The sequence below is a fragment of the Alnus glutinosa genome, chromosome 11 (assembly GCF_958979055.1).
Source record: "Alnus glutinosa chromosome 11, dhAlnGlut1.1, whole genome shotgun sequence".
NCBI classification, from domain to species: domain Eukaryota; kingdom Viridiplantae; phylum Streptophyta; class Magnoliopsida; order Fagales; family Betulaceae; genus Alnus; species Alnus glutinosa.
Genome location: NC_084896.1, coordinates 14,657,464 through 14,677,458, shown reverse-complemented (window position 1 = coordinate 14,677,458; position 19,995 = coordinate 14,657,464). Strand labels below are relative to the sequence as shown.

At 38.1% G+C, this 19,995-nt stretch overlaps 1 protein-coding gene across 1 annotated transcript; it reads left to right on the top strand.

Annotated features, from left to right (window-relative positions):
- Positions 1-2,257: 2,257 nt before the first annotated feature.
- LOC133881611 (dynamin-like protein ARC5) lies at positions 2,258-19,397 on the top strand. Its single transcript, XM_062320573.1, has 17 exons — positions 2,258-2,744; positions 2,835-2,999; positions 3,091-3,213; positions 4,999-5,220; positions 10,043-10,176; positions 10,293-10,385; positions 10,628-10,691; positions 11,736-11,784; positions 11,981-12,063; positions 12,814-12,971; positions 13,082-13,142; positions 14,686-14,748; positions 14,885-14,985; positions 16,856-16,913; positions 18,108-18,455; positions 18,849-19,013; positions 19,107-19,397. The coding sequence occupies exons 1-17, from the start codon at positions 2,280-2,282 to the stop codon at positions 19,197-19,199; spliced, it is 2,445 nt and encodes an 814-aa protein (XP_062176557.1). The 5' UTR covers positions 2,258-2,279; the 3' UTR covers positions 19,200-19,397.
- The last annotated feature ends 598 nt before the right edge of the window (positions 19,398-19,995 follow it).

Genomic DNA, 19,995 nt, shown 5'->3' with positions numbered 1-19,995 from the left:
ATGCTGCAGATTTGTTTGAAACATTTCTTTTTTTCTTAGGGAGTGGTGGTCGTCCACCACGACCATTACCACCAACTGGCATAGATTCAGTAGCAGATGTTTCTACATCCCCAATCTCTATTGGAGTCATTGGAGTGTCCTCAATCTCTATGGGAATCACTGGAGTATTCAGAGGAGAAGATAAATGACAAGAAGCACTATCCAATGAAGGTGTGCCTAGAGGTGAATCCATCTGTAATTGATTAACAACTAAAAATTAATAGTATTTTTTATTACAGTGAACAAACCTAATACACTTTTTTTTTTTTGTAAGTAAGAAAAAATATAATTAAAAAATATAAAGCGCAATTACGTACACAAGGAAAGATGCTGCACTAGAAAATCATTAAAATAAGCAATATAAAAAATAATAATAAAAAAAGCTATATAAAATACAAGTTAAATAAAATAAAAAAAATCATTAGATCAATATTGATTAACAATATTTACTGTTAAAATATATCGTACTGGTTTAACACAAAGTTATGGGTTAACAATAAATTAAAAATATTTAAGCCTTTTAACACAATATCACAAGATGTACTGCTTTAAGCTTTTTAACACAAAATCATAGTTAGTTCATAGTTAGTTCATGACCAAAAAAGAAAAGAAAAATTAAAATTGACAATTTGGGATTGACATTGCGTGGAAGGTAACAATTTTTTGAGATTTGCGCGTGTACAGAGTCGCCCACGCCGCACAGCTCCAAAGAGGATGCGTGTGAATCTTGTGTATGATGATCAATGCTCATATATTATTAAAAGAAAATAAAAGTAGAAGAGTAGAAAGTTATTAGAGTCATGGTCCATGGACGAGTCAAACCACTGCATAGTTTTCCTTTGTTTGCTTTGTTTTGCTTTTTTTTTTTTTTTTCTTTTGTTTTTAAAGTAACATTGCTTCGTACATGTTTGGTGAATGAGACAAGAAGAAAGAAAAAGTTAGATTGGAAAGTTCAACACCTATGCCTAAGGCTTGTCAGTCTTAAAAAAAGTGCATAATTTGGCAACAGCTATGAGCCTATGAAGACGTGTGTAAGTGTGTTTTAAGTTAATAAAAAATAAGACATAAAACTTCAAAAAAAAACAAAAAGAAGAAGAAGAAGAAGAGGAAATAAAGCATGCATAAAAGAAGGCTTTTGTTACCTTCAGACTGTGTCACCGCTCGGCAAGAGATTGAGATCTGAGAGAGAATGAGTTTCAGAGTATGGCAACCGCAAGAGAGAATGGAAGAATAAAGAAGGCGTGTTTATAAAAGTTTCAGGTTAGGTTAGGTTTTTGAGTTTTTTCTAACTTCTAAGTGTGATGAATATCAGAATATATAGGCTGAATACGGTGAGAAAAGTTCTGATTTAGTTCAATGAGAACTTCTAGTCCTCATAAGGCGTGTGTTTTACTCTTTGTAAATGCAAAACGGTGTCGTTTTTATTATATATATATATTTTTTTTCAGAAAAATAGATTGTCGGTTCGGTCGGTGCGAAACTCGACCTCCCGGCATCCATTTCGCCTACCGACCGAACCGACGTCGGTAGGAAAAATTAGTACCGCATTCCGGCCGCTAGTTGTCGGTGGCGGCTCGGTGGCGGCGCGGTGACGGACGGTGGGCGGCCGGTGAGCGGCAGGCGGCTGATCTGCACAGGACTAATATTTTCCCTAACAGATGTTGTATCAGATTGGTGAAATTTTTTTGGTGGACCATTTGTCCTCCTGTATTACAGATATTGTATCTGTTGAAAAACTTGTTCCTTAATTGTTTTTTTCTTAATGGAAGATTTTCTTTGCTTGATTTACCAAAAATATAAAAAATAAAAAATTAACTTACTAATAAAAAAGAACCATACTAAAAAGTTCCACAATACATTACAAAAGGAGGGTTAAAAATTTAAAAGAACAAATTATTGATAAGAATAATGCTATAAACTAAATTTTTATTCAACAAATATTTCAAAATATTTACTTGAGAGTTTTTTTTATTATTATTATTATTTTATAGATTATGTAGTTGAGAGTTGAGAGTTTGAGAATTGGAGTATGTATGAGGTAGAGAGGTACTATTCTACAATGCGTGCTTGGGGATTGGAATGGGAAAGTAAAATCTTCTTTTCCATAAATAAATAGTTAATGAAATTTTTTAATTTCTTACAAAAGAAAAAGAAAAAGGAAAAAAAGCCCACATTTGATCCCTAAAATGGAGATGTTGCGCGCCAGTAAAGACTATAGACTGAAGTGAAGACTACTAGAGATGAAACACGCAGAGGGCCACAACACACAACACTTGAACACGTGTTCTCATCTCATCTCATCTCAATTCAATCTTGAAGATATGGAGATGGAGGGCTCCGACTGCGCGGGCAGCCCTCTTCGAAACCAAATGGGGGAATCGGAGTCGGAGAAGCAGTGGAGGCTGTACGAGGCGTACAACGAGCTGCACGGTCTGGCCCAAGAGTTTGACACCCCATTCGAGGCTCCGGCGGTGCTGGTTGTCGGCCACCAGACCGACGGCAAGAGCGCCCTCGTTGAAGCGCTCATGGGCTTCCAGTTCAATCACGTCGGCGGTGGCACCAAGACCAGACGGCCCATTACTCTCCACATGAAGTACGACCCTCTGTGTGAGGTTCCTCGCTGCCGCCTGCTCTCCTCCGATTCTCCCTCTGCCTCTGATCCCACCCTCGCTTCCGCTGAGGAAAAGTCTCTGCCACAAATTCAGGTTTTATCAAATACCTCCATCTTTTGAATGCTATGGAAAGCTTCCAGTTCAAATGGTAAAGCATCCTAACACTTGTGTGATTTTCCATAGGCATACATTGAAGCTGAAAACATGAGGTTGGAGAGCGACCCTTGTCAATTCTCCACTAAAGAAATTATCATTAAAGTGGAATATAAGTATTGCCCAAACCTTACCATTATAGACACTCCTGGACTTATTGCTCCTGCTCCAGGTCTAAAGAATCGAGCGCTACAGGTCCAATGCAAACCACCGAACACTTTTTTTTTCTTCTTCTTGCAATTTCTTTTTCTTCTGATTGTGGTGATTGCTTTCGCATTCTCGGTAGAGTCAAGCTCGTGCAGTGGAATCCCTTGTGCGAGCTAAAATGCAGCATAAAGAGTTCATTATATTATGTCTCGAAGATTGCAGTGACTGGAGCAATGCAACCACCCGGCGGGTGGTTATGCAAGTATGTGCCTTTCTAATCCTTTATGTTTCTTAACTTTCGTGATTTTCTTTATCGCTTATCTTGCACTTTGTTTGATTAGGAGACGGGATAGAGAGTTACCGGATTTCTGTAAATAGCCCCCCCCCCCCCCCCCCCCCCCCCCCCCCGGAGGAAAGGGTGCCTTTTTTTCCTTTTAGAAGGAAGAGAAACCTTTCCATTGTGTAACCATAAAAATAATTATCTTTGACTTTGAGGGCTATGCTTAAGTATTATAGGCAACTTTTTTTTTTGCGATCACTAGCTAGTGGCTTCCTGCAAAAGAAATTATGAGGAAATTTCCAATTTCCATGCCTATGTGTATGCGTTTGTTTGTGAGATCTATACATACACATATGAGAAACAGGAATGGCTACAACACCCTACCGCCAAACTTATTACATCACATCAAATACAAACTGCAAAAAAAAATGTACAAGAATATTCAGATGAGAGACTTTATCCTATAAAAAATAAAAAACAATGTCCACTAAAACCCTGAAGTATCTTAAACCAAAGTAACCGGGTCAACAACGTTAACACATCATTTTTGCTGTCAAAGGAAGCGGTATTGTATCTCCTCTTGAATAACCACGGTAAGCAACTTCCATGTTCCAGGTATCTAAGAACTCATTATGTACTTCTGTGTCTGCCACAAACAGTGTCTCATGCAACCACATATTATTGTCTTCTCTGATTTTCTACACCATTATGTCGTGAGATATATACAGTGTTTGGTGGCTGAAGAACCGGTTTTCCTGATCAGACTTAATTAACCACATTGATGCAAGAAGAGCTTAGATCTGATGTAGACATGATCTGATAAAGCAAGAAGGCACCACTTTTCTTGCCAGTTGAAGCAATCAAAGGCGTTAACAATAATTTTTGGCAGTAAGACAGCAGATCATAGCTAAAGATAGAAAGGTTGAAGTTGGAACTAGAATTTTTTTCTTAAAATGACTCAAAAGACCCAAGAAATAGGTCAGATCTGAATTTTCATAAAATGGATAAAGATGCTTCATAAAATGACTCTTTAAGTGAGTATAATAAGCAATAAGATCTCATCTCTTCATTATACATATAAAAATCTGTCTAATCTTAACCTTTCTAACTTTTTAAAAGTTACATGCTAGTCACATGAATTTCTAAAACACCAATGGCAAAACAATAGCTACTATGAATAACTTAAAACTACTTATAAAAAAGAAAAAATTGAATAACTTAAAAACTAGATGTAACTAGGACACACATGCTAGTTAGTGACTGGACCAAGTGGACTGGTGACGACTTTGATTTCCTTTGAACTTGGATGCTCCTGAACACGCATCCTTTCTCTTCGAATGCTTTTTTGATCAATCAATCATCTTTTCTATCTCAAAATAGTTCAGTTCATCTTGCATCTACTCACCACAGCAGCCCAAATGTACCATTTAATTGAAATTCCAAAAACAAATGTAAAATACTCTTAGAGCTGGTATTACGGAAAATACAATAAAAGCTACTCGACACTTCTTTTGCCAGGAGTTCTTGAGCCTTCAATCGTATTGAGGAGCAAGCCACACAGAAAAACTATGTCTTGGAATATTATACCTGCTCCTGACTTAGTGAGCCTATTGCCTTGAGGCAAATTTTTTGCTGCCTGTCAAATTACCGATTTGAATTGAGTTTAAAATTTCATGTCTTGTAGAAACTGTATGTTGGTACGGATCAACTACCTTAAATATTTGGTATGATTTGCAAAGTTTTGACTATTTTCATGATCTTATACAGATTGATCCTGAGCTTTCAAGGACTGTAATTGTCTCGACCAAGCTTGATACAAAAATACCCCAGTTTGCACGTGCATCAGATGTAGAGGTTTTCCTTTCACCGCCTGCATGTACACTTGATGGCTTCATACTAGGTGACTCTCCCTTTTTCACATCCGTGCCTTCGGGAAGAGTTGGTTCCGGACATGATTCGGTTTACAGAACAAATGACGAGTTTAAACAGGTTCAGTATTCTACTATTCCACTTATCTAGTCCTTTTGTGTTGGTAAGTAATAATTTTATGTTGTCTTGTCACATTTGAATGATTGTTTTAATACCAAGGAATTTTTCATATCCTACATTGTGCCTAATGTTGTCAGTTATTGTTATATGTTACTGTTGTAATAAGTATACCTGAATAATGGTATACTAGTCTTTTTGTCATTTCTCAATTTACAATACACCTGTGACTAGGAAGTAGGGTAAACACTAAACTCTTTTCTTAATCATTTTCTTCATCTCCTCTCACTCTCACTCGCACTCTCTTTTTTTGCATGACCATTTGAATGATCTATCCTACAATCATCTTACAATGCTCCTGGGTTGAGTTCATAATGACAATTACCGTTCAAAAAATCTTTGAATGCGCTTCACTCGAAGCATTCTGTCTCTCAACCGAAGTACACCATATGAACCATAATAGTACCATTCGAAGGCCAATAAATAGTTTGTGAAAATAAGTCATTTTAAAACTAAAACCTAACTATATTGTGTAATGGGGTGGTCGTTCTAGCCGGGGTAAAGGCAAAAGGACTATTGATGTTACAGTCTAGGGTGTTTTTGGCGGGTTTAGGGTTTGGGCTTTGGGTCTTGGTTTCTCGGCTATTTGTAGGGTTTTGTGGCTTTTCTTTGTTTTCTTTTTACTTGCTTGTGTTTGGTTTCCTTTGTATACTTTATGTATGTTTAGGGGCGCCTTATGCATATATATAATTTGCTTTTTATAGGTATGCAAAGAAATATATATATATATATACAAATTGTGCAACTCATATATATATATATATAGTGCAATGGGTCTTCAGTTTCCTCCAACATGACTCATTTAGACTTAAGAAGTAAAACTAACGTTTACTAGTGTTTTCTCAACGGAATTTGCCAACAAAACTTTAGACCTAAAATTGGTATTGAATTTTAGTTGAGTTGAGCACAAAATGTTTGTTGGTTGTTATGTACATATGAGCTGCACTTTATTGTCGTATTGGATATGTGGATATTTTAAAGGTCATCTGTTTCTAAACAGCTAAAGTATACCGTCCCATGCAATCATCCACCTTCTCCACAGCCCTCCTATTCCACATAATTAGAATCCCACCTGACGCCCCACTAGCTCCCATAAAACACCAATCCACATGTTGGCAACCCCATAAGCTTCGAACCACCTCTCTAGTAATGACTTCCATTTTTGTCTCCATCAAACATACCAAATCAACCTTCCAATCTCTAATGAGCCTTTTAATACGCAATCTCTTGTCTAGCTCATTAATTCCCCTAACATTCCACGATAGAATTTTAAGCCTCATTAACACAATGGGGGTGTGTATGGGCCTAATGATGATGGGGAGAGGAGGGTGTTGTGGAATGAGATGGCTTGATTGATGAGTTGGTGGGATAAGCCGTGGTGTTTTGGGGGAGATTTCAATGTGGTGCGGTTTCCAAGTGAGCGTTCCGGAGTTGGTGCTTTTTCTGCTGCTATGGAAGAGTTCTCAGAGTTCATTCATGGGTAGAGTTTGGTGGATATTCCTCTCCAAGGAGGGCAGTTCGCTTAGTCCAATAATCAGGTATGGTCTAAAATTGATAGGTTTCTGTTATCTCCGGAGTGGGAAGAACATTTCCCTGATGTGTCACAAAGTCGTTTGCCTAGACTTTTATCGGACCATTTTCCTTTGATGTTGGATTGTGAAGTGCAAAGAGAAAGGAAAGGATACTTCAAATTTGAAAACATGTGGCTCAAATCCGATGGCTTTGTAGAACTTGTGCAACGTTGGTGGGAGTCTTATGATTTTCAAGGACGGCCAAGTTATGTGCTGTCTAAAAAGTTGAAAGCTTTAAAGGTGGACTTGAAGAAATGGAATGCAGAGGTTTTTGGTGATGTGGGGAAGAAGAAGAAGGAATTATTGGAAGGTATTAAAGAGCTGGAGTGTTTTGAAGAAGCTCGGGGGCTAGTGGAGGAGGAGCGGGTTCAGAAGTCAGACATGATCAGGGAGCTGGAAAAAACACTTCTGTGTGAGGAGGTTAATTGGAGGCAAAAATCTCGGGCTCTGTGGCTAAAGGAAGGGGATAATAATACTAAATTCTTTCACAGGGTGGCTAATTCCCATCGGAGGCACAATAATGTGGGAGTCTTGAGGATCAATGGGGCTCTGTCTTCTGATCTGGTGGAAATTAAGGATCATATTGTGAATTATTATGACTTTCTGTACACCGAGCAGACTTCGTGGCGGCCTAGGGTGGATGAGATTTCTTTCTCCTCCATTGATGCGGATGAGTGTCTCTGGTTAGAACGAGGTTTTGAGGAGCAGGAGGTGTGGGAGGTGGTGCGGGAGATGAACGGGGATAAGGCTCCGGGTCCAGATGGTTTTTCAATGGCGTTCTTTCAGCAATGTTGGGGGGTTCTCAAAAAAGATATTATGACGGTTTTTTCGGAATTTCATAATAGTAGCCAGTTTGAGAGGAGCTTGAATGCAACTTTTATTTCCTTAATTCCCAAGAAGGCAGATGCGTTGGAGGTTGAGGATTTTAGGCCTATTAGTTTGGTGGGAGGGGTCTATAAAATTATTTCTAAGGTCCTTGCTAACAGGCTCAAATCAGTGTTGGGGAAAATTATCTTGAGCTCTCAGAATGCTTTTATTGGTGGAAGGCAAATCTTGGATTCATTTCTTATATCCAATGAATGTTTGGATAGCCAAATGCGGTCAGGGGAGGCCGGGTTATTGTGCAAACTGGATTTGGAGAAAGCTTATGATCACGTGAATTGGGATTTCCTTCTTTACATGCTTCAGAGATGTGGGTTTGGGGAGAGGTGGAGGGAATGGATTAAATGTTGCATTTCCACAGTAAAATTTTCCATTTTGGTTAATGGTACCCCTTCTGGTTTCTTTCAGAGCTCGCGGGGGATTAGGCAAGGTGATCCTTTTTCTCCTTTGTTGTTTGTGGTGGTTATGGAAGCGCTTAGCAGGATGTTGTATGAGTCTATGCGTCAAGGCTTGCTGTCAGGCTTCTCAGTGGGCATTAGGGGTAATGAAGCTTTAGTGGTGAATCACTTATTGTTTGCGGATGATACCTTAATTTTTTGTGGAGCACAGGTCGAGCACGTTCGAAATTTGAGGTGTACCTTCTTATGTTTTGAAGCGGTGTCAGGGTTGAGGATTAATTTAGGCAAATCCGAATTGGTCCCTATTGGCGAGGTGGAAGATGTGGAGTCTTTGGCACATATTCTGGGGTGTAGAATTGGGTCTCTGTCGATGACTTATTTGGGTATGCCGTTGGGGGCATCTTTCAAATCTATTTCTATTTGGAATGGGGTTATTGAGAAGGTGGAACGAAAGCTGGCTAGTTAGAAGAAACTTTATTTATCCAAGGGTGGTAGGGTGACGTTGATTCACAGTACTCTTTCCAGCATTCCTTCTTATTATTTATCTCTGTTCCCTATTCCTGTGAGTGTAGCTAAAAAACTGGAGCGGCTTCAAAGGAATTTTCTCTGGAACGGTATGGGTGATGAGACTAAATTTCATTTAGTCAATTGGCATCGTATTTGTTCTCCAATCAAGGCTGGTGGACTGGGAGTTCGTAATGTTATTAATTTTAATCAAGCCTCATTGGGGAAGTGGATCTGGAGGTTTTCTCAGGAGCGCGATGCTTTGTGGAGATCGGTGATTGAGGTGAAGTATGGGAGTGTGAGGGGAGGTTGGTGTTCTTTACCGGTGACGGGGCCTCATGGTGTCAGTGTTTGAAAGTTTATTCGAAGGGGGTGGGACAATGTTGCCAAGTTTTTGCGTTTTGAGGTGGGTGATGGGTCCCATATTCGCTTCTGGCATGATTTATGGTGTGGGGACAGGCCTCTCAAGCTCTGTTTTCCAACTTTGTATACTATTGCGCGTTCTCCTGATGCTTGGGTGGTGGATAATTTGTCTATGGTAGGAGGTGTGGCTCATTGGAATGTTCTCTTTACGCGCAATGCTCAGGGTTGGGAGTGGGAGTTGGAGATGGTGATGTCCTTCTTCGAACAGTTATACTCTACTCGGGTTCGGCATGGGGAGGTTGATAGGGCGGTGTGGATTCTTTCCAAGAGGAGGAATTTTGAAGTGAAGACTTTCTATAAAGCTTTAGTGTGTCACGAGGCGGCTTCTTTTCCTTGGAAGGGTATATGGCGTGTTATAGCTCCGAAGCGGGTTGCGTTCTTTGTATGGACAGCAGCTTTAGGAAAGATTTTAACTCATGACAACCTACGAAGGCGTGGTATTGTGGTGGTTGAGTGGTGTGTTATGTGTAAAAAGCATGGGGAATCCGTGATCACCTTCTTCTCCATTGTGACGTGGCTCGGGTTGTTTGGAGTTTCTTTTATAGTTTGTTTGGGGTGGAGTGGGTTATGCCTAGTAGTGTCTTGGATTTGTTGAGTGCTTGGGGCACTTTGCTGGGTCGTGGTCCTGTTCACCGTATTTGGAAGCAGGTTCTTCTTTGTGTTTGGTGGGGCTTGTAGCGTGAGAGAAATTCTAGGCTTTTTGAGGATGTGGAGGTTCAGGTTGGGGCTCTTTGTAGAAATGTGCTTAATATGTTATATCTTTGGGTGTCGGCGCATAGCTTGGGTAGTATGCCGTACGCTGATTTTTTACTTTCTTGTTCGTTTCGGTCCTCTAATTAGGGGCTCCTTTGTATACTTCCTGTGTACTAGGGTTGCGTCCTCTGTGCTTTTTAATGAATTTTTACTTATCAAAAAAAAAAAAAAGGTCATCTGTTTCTGCTTCACTTCTAATGTTGTTCCAAAATTTAAGCGTATTTTATAATGTAGGCAATATCCCTAAGAGAGGTGGATGATGTTGCATCTTTGGAGGAGAAATTGGGCCGATCACTGTCAAAGCAAGAAAGAAGTAGAATAGGTGTAAGCAAACTTAGATTGTTCTTGGAAGAGTTGCTGCAGAAAAGGTACATGCATTTACCCCCTTTTTACATTTTGTTCTTTGCCCATGTCATAATCTCTGTATACTTTGTTTGCCTGCAATATTCTGTGGCTAAATGTTTGATAAGAATATTCTTGCTAGGTATATGGATAGCATTCCATCGATCATTCCACTTCTTGAAAAGGAGTACCGCAGCACAACAAGAAAGTTGAATGAAATAAATCGGGAACTCAGGTCTCTAGTTTAACTTATAAAACGCTGTTTTTTTTTTTCTGAAGCAATACTAGATGGAGAATTAGTATTTGGCCTGTTCAAATTATCAATTTCCAAAGAAGCCACGTGTGTTGTGTGGCTGGAATCTTTATTTTTAGTATAGTTGTTTATTTGTTAATTTCTTTCTTTTATATGTAGGGATTTATTTCTATCTGTTCCTTTTATTTATTATTGTTATTGTTTTAAATATTTTTTATGTGCAGCACCTTGGATGAAGTAAAATTAAAGGAGAAAGGAAGAGCATTTCATGATCTGTTCTTGACCAAGGTCTCAACTCATTCTGGAGGAGGCATATTGTTTATTTATTTTTTGATAAGTAAGTTCAAATTTTATAAATAACAGCGTAAGGCGCTCCTAGTATACACGAAGTATACGAGAAACAAACACCTCAACATTGCTCCGCCCCAAACAACATCCCACAAAACAATCTCAACCACTAAGCTCCTTAAGCTCTCAACCCACAAGCTATCCTCCCGAATATGCTCCTCATCAAGGGTAGAGAGGAAAGCCACAGTCTTTTCCTTTTGCCCCTTGGACCCGAACCCCACCGTGGAACAAAACAGAGACTACTCCAATGGAGAGAAAGACTAGACAACACCTGCAGCCTCAACCACCGAAGGAGCACCAAGCAACGTGCTAGAGGAGTGGGACGACGCAGAAACACCGCGATCTGTCAGGAAATGAGAGGACAAGCTTGACTTGAGAAACCCTTGCCTGAGAAAGTCCACATCATCGTGTTCTCCTTGACCCACAACCAACTTCGGCTTCCTCATGTCCTTGTATTTGCGCTTATACTGAATCAAAGTCTTAGGCGTGGAGTCTTCCAAGGAAAATTTTGGAGGAACCCTACCACCCTACCTTCCGGTGAACCCACGTTAGGCGAAGATTGAGGAAGAACCCGCCCCAGAGTCTTAGGCATATTGTTTATTAGCGCTGCCAAGTGCCAATATCTAATTTTCTTTGGTAGCTTATGGTACTTGAATGAGAACAAAAGTCTTGGAACAGAAAGAGGTTGCATGAAATTATGCAGGACGAGCTTAGTTTTTTATTTGATTTGTACTTGAAAGAGTACTTTGAAGTCCATGTTTTTAATACAAACTTCCTTCATACAGCAGATAGATTATGCATTCAGCATAAAAAAGGTAATTAGCTTAGAAAGAAAAGAATAAAAAAGGCAGATTCAATATTATTGGCATGTTATACATGCACATGTACAAGCATATCTATATTGGATATTAGTACTGTACTACCACACTATTATTGTCCCAAATCATGATTATCCATTCTGACTGACTATGTTTTATCATTCAGTTGTCGTTGCTACTGAAAGGGACAGTTGTTGCACCTCCAGATAAATATGGTAAATCATCTTGATGTTGCTTACTCTGTACAACTTAGACATGTGGTGGATATTGTATCGTTATATGGTCATTGTTTAAACTGAACTTACCCTTTCATTGAAATTTGTTGTTTTTTTCTTCTTATAATTTGATTGATTGATTTATTTGTTTATGTTGCTTTGTCGGATCTTGAACAGTTTATTTCTTCTGTTACAGGGGAAACACTACAAGATGAGAGAAATAACGGGGGGGCATTTGTTGCTTCTGATGGTATTCAGTTTCCTCATAAGTTAATACCTGTAAGCCATAGAATTCTTTGACCTTAAATACATATAGGAACTGGAGTTTCTAATATATTTGCATGCCACACAAAAAACAAAACACATGTAACTTGCTGAAAAGTTGTGCTTTTATCTTCTATTACTTTTTGTGTTTTCCCTATTTTATTTTCCTCTCATACTTGTTCAGTCCGATTCTTTCTGTAATTTTTTTTTGGTTGATCATATTAATGTGGAAGGAGAAAAAAAGGGGAAAAGGAGGGAACCAGTGATGTGGGTAGAAAAAGGAGGGAACCAGTGATGTGGGTAGAAGCTACAAGGAAAGCCATGATTGTTTTTTTTTTTTTTTTTGATAAGTAAGAATTCATTAAAAAGCTTAGAGGGGCGCAACCCTAGTACAATGGAAGTATACAAAAGAGCCCCTAAAAAGAGGACAGGAAAGCCATGATTGTTAGAGACGTAACTAGGGATATTGGCCCTAGATAGGGCTTAGTGGCATGATAATCCATGTAGTCAACCCCAATTAGTTGGAATTAATGCTTAGTTGAGATAAGTTCAGTTTCTTCTATAAATATTCTGCTCCTATAAATAGTGCTCCAGTATTTAGAATTAAATGGGCCACCTGATCTATATAGAAGAGTTTTCTTCTCAGTAATACTAATATTGTTTCAGTGAACTGCCATATATGGAGTGATAGAGTTTCTTGTTTCTCAAACACAACTTCAGAGTTTTATGAAATTGCAAAATAGACCTCGGGTTTGATTTGTGTAGAATGCCGGAATGCGTCTTTATGGGGGTGCACAGTATCATCGTGCCATGGCTGAATTTCGTTTTGTGGTTGGAGGAATTAAATGCCCTCCAATTATGCGGGAAGAGATTGTAAATGCCTGTGGAGTTGAAGATATTCATGATGGAACAAACTACTCAAGGTATTGATGGTTTTCTAATTTACTCAAATATGTGGGATGATTTAATATATAATTTGTTTTTGATTTGACTAATTTCCTTCTCTCTCTTCCTTCTTTATGTGAGAAATCAGGACAGCTTGCGTAATAGCTGTTGCAAAGGCTAGGGACACGTTTGAACCTTTTCTTCATCAGGTGATAACTACTATTATCTTGATTTTCGTGGTGTCTTGAGCTGTCACATTCAGCAGAATAAAAATCTCTGGTTTGAAAAGTCTTGTTGCGCACATAATCTTTGGCGGAATGAATTCAGCTATATTGGGTCATATTATTAATCAAGTCATAGAATTGCGACATCCTTTTTAATCCAGTAATACATTGAACAAATACAATTTAATAGTCTTTTTATTTTGGGTGCTAAGTAATTTAAAAGAGGATGGAATTGCTGAGTGTGCTTAAGGAGAGATTAATGCAATTCTGAGGAGAAAAAATGGCGAATTGAGAGTGGTCTGGATCCTCGACAATATATTTTAATAATTTTAAGAGAGTTTTGGGTAAAGTGGATAGGAAATAATCCAAGTATTGCACTCTCTTCAGGCGACTTAGAATTGAATTCCTCCTTGTACTGTCCCTTTTAGTAGGGGTTATCACTCCAACGTGAGAATTTGCCATTTTGTCATCTGCTCAACTAGTCATTTAAAACAAAAATATGCTAATAGGAGGCTGTTTGACACGTGGAAGAATCTGAGGGCAACAGTTAGTAGTGGATGAGGGAGCAACATGTGTCCTAAAGGAGGACAATGTCAGAGAGTTATGTGTCTTAATAAATATCTGAGCCTGCTCTCTTCATTGCAGTTGTACCTGTTTAATGGACATATTGTTCCTTAATTGTGTATATTTTCTACTGTAAAGTGTAGCTAGCCTTATAGTAGTTCTAGAAAATTTTTCCTTTATTGAAGCAGAGGTCATGAAAAGTTTACTGGTGATATTATGCTATGTTTGTATTTCATATTTATCAAAGGGTGAGATTTATTGAAATGAGAAATTATGGGGATAGTATCCATTCTAGTGGGTGATGATGAACACTGTTTGAGCAGGAAGTAGGTTTACCCCAGGCAGACTAATGTCATCAAGTAAATATGTAAACCAGACTAGAATTGTTTTTTTGATGAGTAATTTTTTGTCCCCAAGGGGAGGCGAATGAGAGATTCAACTAGTGATATCCACTTTATAAGGCGTGGTTTCCAGCCGATTGAGCTATCCCTTAGGGACTAAACCAGACTAGAATTCTTAGTGACTTTTAGTTTTATAATGACTATGTTTGCAAGATACTGTTTTGATGATAGAATTCTTTATTGTCATTCATTAGATCTCCAAAGGATACTAGGATGATTCTTAACCCTTCTGGTTGCTTATTAACTCTTTATTTAGTTGTTCAATGTTTGTCAAAATTTATTTTATATGTTCTAGTACGCATTTGTCAATTGTTAATCAAACTTGTCTTGAACAACATCTCTGATTTGTTTCCGTTTGTTTTTCCCTTCTTCTACTTCTGTTCATGTTACTTGTCAATGAGATTGGCTATATTCCTCATTTATCTTGTAAAATTAAGACTTGCGCATGCTTCACTGAATATTTTGTAGTATTTTTATCCTTTCTCACAAAAACAAGGTTTAGTTTCTGCATTATTTATTCCTGCTTTTTATTGAAAGCTAATGTTTCTCACTTCTTGGTGTAGTTGGGTGGTAGACTCTTGCACATCCTGAAGAGATTGCTTCCTATCTCTGTTTATCTACTTCAAGTATGGGCTCTGTCTGTTTATGGGATTGATGGTTTATATATCTTATATTTATAGACCACATAAATATCATTTGTATATTTGTCCTACATAAGTTATATTACAAATTATCCATCCTACCTTAATTGGTTTTCAACAGAAAGATGGTGAATATCTAAGTGGTCATGAAGTGTTTCTCAGGCGCGTTGCTTCTGCCTTTAACAGATTTGCTGAAACTACTGAAAGAGCTTGCCACGAAAAGTAAACTACTTGTCTCTGTTACAATTATGTTGTTTGATTATATCGTAGTTGCTTTTTCTTGATGGTATAAACTGCCAATATATAATTCTCAAAATTATCAGGAGTGTCTTTGGAACTCGCTTAAAACTCTATGGATCTAATTGAGCAACTGAAGTCTGTGAATCAGAAATGATTGAAAATTTTAGAAGGGAAAACAAAGTCACAACTTTGTCTTTGCTAAGTAACAAAGCCACAACTTTAGAAGGTAGCAATGTCCCTTGTCTCAATACAGAAAATCTGCTTTAAGACATCAACAGAGATATGCACATCTACACAAACCTTATAGCCTCTGAACTAACAGACAAATATGGCTTTTTTCCACAAGTGTTGGGAGGTAATGAAAGAAGACATCCTGGTGGTTTTTAAGGAGTTTCATAACATAGGAAGTTTGAGAAGGGTTTTAACGCAACCATTGTCTCCCTTATCCCAAAGAAGGCAGGTGCTGGTGACATTAAGGACTTCCTTCCTATTAGCTTAGTGGGTGGAGTATATAAAATCATTTCCAAGGTCTTGGCGAACAGGCTAAAATCTATTTTGGGAATGATTATTTCTAATTCCTAGAATGCGTTCGTTGGAGGTAGACAAATTTTGGATTTAGTTCTGGTTCCTAATGAATGTTTGGACAGTTGGATTAGATTTGGGGAACTTGGAGTGTTGTGTAAATTGGATTTGGAGAATGCGTATGATCATGTAAATCGGGAGTTCTTGCTATATTTGTTGAGAGATGTGGATTCTGGGAGAAAAAGAGGGAATGTATAGCGCCTTGTATTACTACGGTGCGGTTTTCCATTCTTATTAATGGTTCACCGTCTGGATTCTTTAGTAGCTCTTGTGGATTGAGGGAGGGGGATCCACTATCGCCACTATTGTTTGTAGTGGTTATGGAGGCATTGAGTAGGATGATGACTGCTATAGTGGATAAGGAACTTTTGTTTGGATTTTCAGTGGATATGGTAGTATGAGGGGTGATTGGTGTTCTAAGGAGGTTGGAAATGTATTAGGAGGGGTTGGGATGCTTTTGTAGCTCATGTGAGATATGAGGTCGGAGATGGTTCTAAAGTCTTGTTTTAGCATGATGTGTGGTGTGGGAATTTACCTTTGAAGATTCTTTTTTCAGAACCGTTTACTATTGCATGTGGTAAGGATGCTTGGGTGGAAGAGAATATGCAGAGACAAAATGGTACCATTCTGTGGAATATTTTGTTTACTTGACCTGTACATGATTGGGAGGTGGAAGTGGTTTCTAGATTTTTTGAGATGTTGTATTCTCTTAAAGTAAGGTATGAAGGAGAGGATAAAATTTGTTGGATTCCTTCGAGAAGGAAATAATTTGAAGTGAAGTCTTACTACAAGGTATTATCCATTCCTATATATTCTTCTTTTCCTTGGAAGAGTATTTGGAAAGTTAAGGTTCCTCCGAGAGGGGCTTTCTTTGTGTGGACGGCAACTTTAGGGAAAATTTGGACTTTGGATAATTTACGCAAGAGAAATATTATTGTGATGGAGTGGTGTTATATGTGTAAGACTTGTGGAGAGTCCATTGATCATTTGTTCCTGCACTGTATAGTTGCTACAGAGTTGTGGAGCATGTTATTGCAGCTTTTTAATTCTGTTGAGGGGGTGCATACTGGTTATAGAGGTTGCAAAACAACCTGAAAGTTGTAATATTTGTCGAAGAGTATCTTAGGTTTTGTCTTGTTTCCACCTTTTGCAGATGCTTAGGTTTTCATTAGATGTTCTCGATTTTGTCTGTACATGATACTTGATTAAGATAGTCTCTTTTGCTTTGCTCTGGTATTTATGCTCATTGTTCCATGTGCTTTCGCTGCAGATGTATGGAGGATTTAATAAGCACCACCCGTTATGTCACTTGGTCCCTCCACAATAAGGTTAATATATTTTATCTGTGAGGAATTTAAGTGTGCATGAAAATAGCCAATCCAATTCTTCTTACACTGCGTTTCCAATGGTTTACTTTTTCTTTTGTAGATTAGCCTATGCTAGGTATATATACCATTTCCTGGAGTTTTCATAAGCATCAAATAAATTTTTTTTTCCTTAAGTTTTTTTTTTTTTTTTTTTTTTGTCATGTTAGATGATGGAGTAATATTGTTTTCTTGTTTTATATTTTCTATTTATTTCTATTTCTATTTTTTTTATCAATCAGTTCCCTGTGTTTTCTTCAGTTTTTAGTGAGCTCCTCCATGCTGATTCATTTAACTTTACTAACCAAAAATTTTAAAATTCCAATTATGTCCAAAAAGAAGAAAAAATCCTTAAGAAAGCCAAAATAAAAAGAAAAAAGAAAATGAAAAAAAGAAAAAGAAGAAGAAACACATTTAAAAATAAAAAATAAAAAAAAACAAAGAAGAAGAAACACATTTTTTTTTTTAAAAAAAATGGATAAAGAAGATGGTGGCAATGCTGAACCCCAGCCAGGGTGTTAGTTTGCCACAACTACAACGGCTGCAACAACAATTCCAAAAGTGGTGGCTCCAGCTATAGACAGTGTTCCACCATCTTCTTCTTCTTCTTTTTTGCTTTCTTTTGTGCAATTTTTTTTTTTTTAAATTTTTTCTGGGAATAATTGAAATTTCAAAATACTTTTTAGCAAAGTTAACGAAATAGGAAAGGAGGGAGTTGATCAAAGTGGGGGAGAGCTCAAGGAGCTGATTGATAAATTTGCAAACCCAATGAGCTAATTGAAAATGGCCTAAAGCGTAAGGGGTAGTATGTTTGATAATTGTTTCTTTATGTATATATGCATCTGTTTGTGTAATTAAACTTTTTCTCTATATAATGCATATGGGAAGGATGTATTTGTGCCTTGAAATGCTTAAGAGAAGAGTCTTGATGTTGCTTGTGTGCACATGCCTTCTGATTTTAACCTTCACATGTGCGTGTACACGTGTATGTACACATATGGACAGGATATCTTAGTGCCTTCCCATGCTAAAGAAAACAGAATAAAAAACATGATTGATTTCATTTCCATGAGACTCAACAGTTAAAAGCCAAGAAAATGGAAATAGTTAGTTTCTGCTTTACTAATCACATGTCACTATTGACATCAAATTTTTTAGAATCGGGCTGGGTTACGCCAATTTTTAGACTCATTTGGAGGAACAGAACCGTCCACTGTGGGTGGTAATCCTCTGTCTGCTGGAATTTCCCATGATTCGATGTTGGGGTCTGTTGGCAATGAGAAGCAGGACTCAAAACCAAAGGGGGATGTAAAGCTCAGTCATCTGGCCTCAGGCACTGACTCGACCACTTCTGTTCAGACAACAGAAACAAGGCTGGCTGATCTTCTGGATAGCACACTTTGGAATCGGAGGCTTGCTCCTTCATCTGAAAGGCTTGTTTATGCTTTGGTACAACAGATATTTCATGGCATAAAAGAATATTTCTTGGCATCTGCAGAATTAAAGGTTTGTATGTATATCCTGCTTGTTGGTCAATGTTAGGTTTTTTCAATGGAGCTAATTGGATGATTGACATGGTTGTGAAGACTAACCTTTTTTTCTTCGTAATAAGTATGAAGATTTCCTTGTTCCTTTTGTTGTGCTTATTTTTATTTTGAACATTTTATTCATGTCATGCTTCCTTTTTTTTTATAGTTTTTTTCCCCTCTACATTGTTTAGTTGCCAAAGTAGAGATTGATGTATTACAACATTGACATTAAGCTTTATGTATAAAACATAGAATGGGGAAAAGATATAAATTTGTTATATATATATATATATATATATATATTCATGAATCCTCTTCCATGCCTTGGTTTTCTTTTCACATCTCTCTGATTTGCATGTGCCTTTTACAGTTCAACTGCTTCCTGCTAATGCCGGTTGTAGACAAGTTGCCGGCACTCCTCCGGGAGGACTTGGAATCTGCTTTTGAAGATGACTTGGATAGTATTTTTGATATCACCAACCTGCAACACTCACTGCACCTGCGGAAGCGAGATGCAGAGATTGAGCTGAAAAGGGTATTCCTGTGATGTTTACATTTCTTTCTTCTAGTCTCTCAATTTTGGCATTCTCTCTTGGTTTGACCAATGTTGCTATTATTGCCTTTGCAGATTAAGAGGCTTAAAGAGAAATTCAGACAAATACATGATCAGCTTTGTTCACATCAACTCAAGTCTAGGCCATCCATGATCTCCACCAAGTGATTCCTGATACGAAATGATACTGGATTCAACGGTCAGATGTGTGGGACCACACTACTTATTTGTTCCTTTTCTGTTGAGGCTTCTCCATTATGTAATTCTAGGAAATTAGAAAACCAGAACTATTGCAAGCAATTATCTAAATATAGAGATTTGAACATAATGGCTTTTGATTATAGCTGTCCTCTCACAATTTTTGAAGTTCGAGCGTTGCATTTTTTTCCAAATAAACTACATTAAGCATAGAGGAACCATTTTCCAAGCTTTTAAATTGTATTGATTTCCAAATTGACTTCTCCAACAAGCCAACAGTTCTATCACCGGTTGGAGCATGCATCACTCCATCCCAAAGAGATCCACTTTCCAGTGGAGCAAGAGATGCTCAATGGTTTTTTTTTTTTTTTTTTTTGGCTCTTCTTACATATACAACATAAATCCATCACTAATGCTCCGTTTGTTTTGACGTAAAATGGTTTCCGTCGTAAAATATTTTTGACGAAATCAATTTCAAAAGAAATTATTTTCTCGAAAATATTTTTCGGCGTTTGGTTCGCACAAAAAAATTACGAAAAGTGAAAATGCAACTGTCGCCGGAATCCGGCGAACATGTTTGGCCGGATCCGGCCAAAATTGCCGGATTCCGGCTGGAAACCTCCGGGCCCGGTCAGATCCGGCCGGATCTCGGCAGGATCAGTGGCCGGATCCGGTCAGATCAGGCCAGATCCGGTCATATCTGGCCGGATTCCGGCCATTTTGGCCAGATCCGGCCGGGTCAGTGTCTGGATCCGGTCATATCCGG